Source organism: Prunus persica, chromosome G1 (genome assembly GCF_000346465.2).
Source record: "Prunus persica cultivar Lovell chromosome G1, Prunus_persica_NCBIv2, whole genome shotgun sequence".
Taxonomy (NCBI): domain Eukaryota; kingdom Viridiplantae; phylum Streptophyta; class Magnoliopsida; order Rosales; family Rosaceae; genus Prunus; species Prunus persica.
In genome coordinates, this window is record NC_034009.1 from 2,619,260 (window position 1) to 2,624,267 (window position 5,008).

Below are 5,008 nucleotides of genomic sequence, written 5' to 3' on the forward strand. Positions count from 1 at the left end.
AGAAAATTATGAGAAAAACTTGGAAATTTTTATTGAAACTTTAGATGATGTTTATTTAGTCAATTGTCTATTATTTTATCACAAAAAATTGGAATAAAATGCATGGCATGGTGGGTTAGAGTGATTTAAGTTGATTATGCGCAACGACCTAACAAACACCGTGTCTTTAGAAAATATGTAGTAATTAGTGAAAGAAAATTAAACGCACCATAATTTTTTAGTTATAATAATTTACTACAATATATTGCATATGATAAGATATATGAGCTTGACAAAAAAACAAAAACAAAATATATGAGTAACTTAGTACCACATAAAAAAAATTCCTATTAAAGTTAAAACTTAGTATCACATATAATGAACAATATTAAAACTCAATAGTGAATAATAATACAATTCCATAATATATAACCAAAAAAAAAAATCCATAATAAAATAATAAATAAAATTAAACATATGCCTAAATTTATCATTAGGGATTGTTTTTTTAAATGGAAATTTATCCTAGATAATATTAGCTTGCAGAAATTTTTAAGACCATATAAATATTACACGTTGTAACATTATTAATAAACTCATTCGCAGCGTGTTGGATAAGGCCTAGTAGATGGATGGGAAAGAGAGTGGTTAATCCCCTAGTTGGCAAAAGCGCCATTTCTCAACAAATTTCATTTATTTTTCAGTTTCAATTGCGATATTATTGATAATATCGCGATATATTGCCCAAATAAAGGACGAACGAGTATGAAATTATCACCTCTGACATTATCGCGATAATATCGATATATTGACGATAATTAAGTGAATATGGCCTAAAATATCGATCATTTAAAAAAACGATATTATCAACGAAATATCGCCAATAATTTCGATATTTAAGACTGTGGTTAGGCCTCACCAAGTTTTGGAGGCCGTGACTTGTGCTGGGGTTTAAGAGCACTTGTGAATTGAACTGGCTGCAAGCTAGTATTGGGCTCAGTTATGAATACATAAAGACCTCAACTGAGGCCTGCTACCTACATACAGTCTCTGTTTTGTTGAAAAAGTTGTGAGTTCAAATGTCATGAACGGCAGTTGTTTTTTATTTTTTATTTTTAATACAAGCTTTAGTCTTAAACTACAAGGCGAGAAGAGTTTCTCTCACACACGCATTTGCGTTGTTGAATGAAAAATAATAATAATAATTTGCTCGAGTCATTCTGAAGACGAGTTTGGTTAAAGGTGGACTTCAAAGGCTACAAATCTAATAACAGAGATATGGAAAACGAAATTTATTTCCTCCTTTGCAATTGTTCCTCTCATGTTAAACACAAAACATGCATGCTCATTCATTCTCTCTCCAATCTTGACCATTTTTCATTTGTTGGGCTTTTATTTGTGGTGGTGGTGTTATTCGAATTTGTTCTCTCCTGCTTGCCTGGACTTGTTTGTGTCATTTGTCAACTACTAGTACTACGAATCCCAGCGTTACTTTGACAAGTAAAGTACTTGTGTTTGGGACAAATTTGTCTGTCGTCAGCAGTGGTATGTATATATATTCTTAACCTTTATATCCTTGTCCAAATTGCTCTTCTAAATTAATCATTTCTTTCTTGGGTTGGGACTAATCCTGGCTTCATCTTAAATTCTTAATGGATGAGAAAAGAATTTCATGAAACAAAGATTCTCTGTTTGTGTTTGGAAACAAGGTTCTCTATTTTCCTGTTGCGTGATTCTAAAGTTTGTCAGTGGACTAAGCAAGTCCTGTATTGTCTCTTCTTCAATCTTTATTATGCCTTTCACCAAGGAGACCAAAATATAATCTAGATAGTGATCCAACTTTCTCCTTTTTTCAGGATTTGCAAAAATCAGGAGATTGTTTTTTGTACTTTTCAAGCACCTCTTGCACTTTTCTAGCCAAGTCTAAATAACAATTTTTAAATTTATTTTATCAAAGATCTGAGCCAATCAAACTAACACTCCATTGGTAGTATTATAATTTTTGAAAGGATTCATTTTCCACAACAACAAAATAAAATAAAATAATAAAAATTATGAGTATTCTCTATTGAGAATGCCCTCAATATAAGAAAAGTAAGAATTTCAGTATTGTCATAGCCCATATTGCAATAGTGGTATTTATATTTCTAGTATGAAAAGATATCTCAAATTATTTTTTATATTAGAAGCCGTCTCAAGTTCGAATCTCTTTTTTACGTTGATAATAACAACATATTATTAGAGATACCATACACATACATGTGCATATGTGTATATCATACCACGTCATGACTAAAACAAATTATGACATGAAAAAATGTGCTTGCTAAACCATGGTTGAACAACATATATTATTTTATAGAAGGGAAATGTGTTCAACTCACTAAACAACAAGGGAAGAAAAAGGTTACACAAACACAACTCAATTTCACTTCCGTTTGTTTTTCTCCTCTTGAGAATCAAGAAGGTCCTCCAACACATGGTCATCCAAATACTCAATCTCAAAGACTTGCCTTCCTTGTCCAGTAGATGAACTTCCACCAGGAGCAGCAGCAGCAGCAGCAGCAGAAGAAGAAGAAGAAGAAGAAGATGAAGAAGAAGAAGAAGAAGAAAATGATGATGAGAATCTAGGAGGATGAGGAGGAGAGCCCATAACTTGAGAATAATACTCATTTGGAAAGTTGAGTATGGCAAGATGACCCCTTAAATTAAAAGCAGCTCTGTCATAAGCCCTTGCAGCTTCTTCAGCCGTATCAAATGTGCCAAGCCACAGACGAGCACCTTGCCTTGAAGGGTCTCTTATCTCAGAAGCAAACTTCCCCCATGGCCTCCTTCGGACTCCCCGATAACGCACTTCTTCGCTTCCCTTCTCTTCCATTCCTTGCTTCTGTAGATCCTTTCCTCTACGAGGGTCTTCCATAATTTCTAGCTTGATTCTTTGAATAATTTCTGGTGGTCGTTAATTTTGACAAGCCTTTCTGTTTTTGGTTTAAAATATGGTGGCATATAATGTATCTCATTGATATATTTATAGGTGTTTGATTTTGGGACAAATGGGGTCATATCACATATGACTTAGATGTACTGTGATTGTGAGAGTCCACATGAACGTGGATTGACCAAGCGTAAATGGATGTTTCTTGGAAGGTTCTTCATCTTCATGTATATTAATTATTATCATCTAGGGCTATAATAGAGGTGCAAAAATTCGATTCTTCGACTCTTTCTATGATCAAATTCAAAAAGGGTTTGTAAATCTCTTTTCTTGATAGGCATTTTCTTTCAAATGGGCTTCGAATTCTATCTTTTTATGTTCATATTATGTGAGAATAATAGATTGTGTTGGTTGGTAATAGTTTTTTTCTTTCTTTCACTGAACCATTGAACTGTATTGTCACTTTACACAGAATATGTAGAGATTGATTCCCATATCACAAAGATTGGAGGAATTAGACCCACAGAATATGAATGCGTAAGTGATTCCATCCTAATAACTAAGAATATTACAAGCATGCACTAGCCATACAATTTTGGTTGAAGGCAAAAATAGGAAACTCAGGAAAAGCAAGATAAGGTCTCAAGGGGTATAATTTTCCTATTTGGTGGAAAAGTGGACTGCTATATATTGTCCCCTTGCACTACTCCCTCGTAATATGCTTTGATCATTGTAGGGATTTCAGATATGAGATTTTTCAAATCATATCAAATTATTCAAATTTTATTTTATTTGATATGAAGCATATAGAATATGAAAATATTTTTGCTCACTACTTTAACCTAATGTGTACTCTCACCATCATTCTCAACACTTGACACATGTTCATAGGCATAACTATAGTTAACTCTTTGTTTTGTATTTGTGGAACCATAGTTATGCCCATGTACACATGTCAAGTGTTGAGAAAAGTGGTGATGGTACACATTGGGTTAAAATAGTGAGCAAGAATGCTTCGTATAGAATAGCATTCAAACATTAACGACTCATTTTGGCTCACTCCACACTATAATTCTTTGATCAAAGTCATTCATTCTGCATTCCATGATCATGGTTGCAAATATACACTCAAATTGAAAAAAATATATAAATTTCGACACAACGATATTTTAAATTACTCTAATGTATATGGAGGGGAACAAACTTAGATACAAGTGGGTGAGTACACTGCCTTGGCCAATGGCCATAACCCACACCTGCTCAAGTTGAAAATCTTTGAGTATTTGTGAATATTTTCATTATGTCTCATAATGTGTTCATCTATTTATTTTATCACAATTAAAATAACTAAATGATTTTTCATTTTGAATATTTTTTTATTTATAGAAATGATCTTTCAATGAGTACCTAAAATTGAATGATTCAAATCATATAATATATTATGGAGCGGACCTGGTGATTAATTAACGTAATGTTGTCAATCAATATGGTCATAAAATGTGATCCCTTTACCTTTATTTGTAAAAAGTGCTACTATTTCCACTCTATGTCCTATTTTCGCACCCACATAACCTTTCCAACTACCATGTAAATTTGAAAAAACACAATCCTATCTTTTCACACATCATTATTCCTAAAATACCCTTAATTATTAATTCAAGCAAATTCTCTTTGCTAATCATTAGTAGTTGAGATATTGAGAGGATGAAGTTGTGTTTGATGGACTGGATAAATGCTTTAGCAACTGAGGAGTCGTACACTTTCTTCTTCTTTATTTTTTCTTTTTGTCAAACGATGGAATAGGTGGGTTACATGAGTTGAGGTTTCTTTTCCCCAAGTCCTTAGAAATCATTTTACAAAGGGAAAAATTTGTCTTTAAAATTTTAAAAATAAAATAGGCAAAAAAATAGAACATGGGGTGGAAATAACAATACTCTTTATAAAACAAAACATAAAAAGAGAATATATAAGAATAACCAAATGATCTTGAGTACATCATATATTCTTCTGTCCAAACAATCGAAAAATTCCTAAAGTATTAAAAAGTGGCATAGGATTAAAGTAAAATTCAGACCCTCCCTCTTCCAGAAATAA

At 32.5% G+C, this 5,008-nt stretch overlaps 1 protein-coding gene across 1 annotated transcript; it reads right to left on the reverse strand.

Annotated features, from left to right (window-relative positions):
- LOC18790189 (ethylene-responsive transcription factor ERF098) lies at positions 2,236–3,098 on the reverse strand. The gene has a single exon (XM_007224208.2). The coding sequence runs from the start codon at positions 2,897–2,899 to the stop codon at positions 2,408–2,410; it is 492 nt and encodes a 163-aa protein (XP_007224270.1). The 5' UTR covers positions 2,900–3,098; the 3' UTR covers positions 2,236–2,407.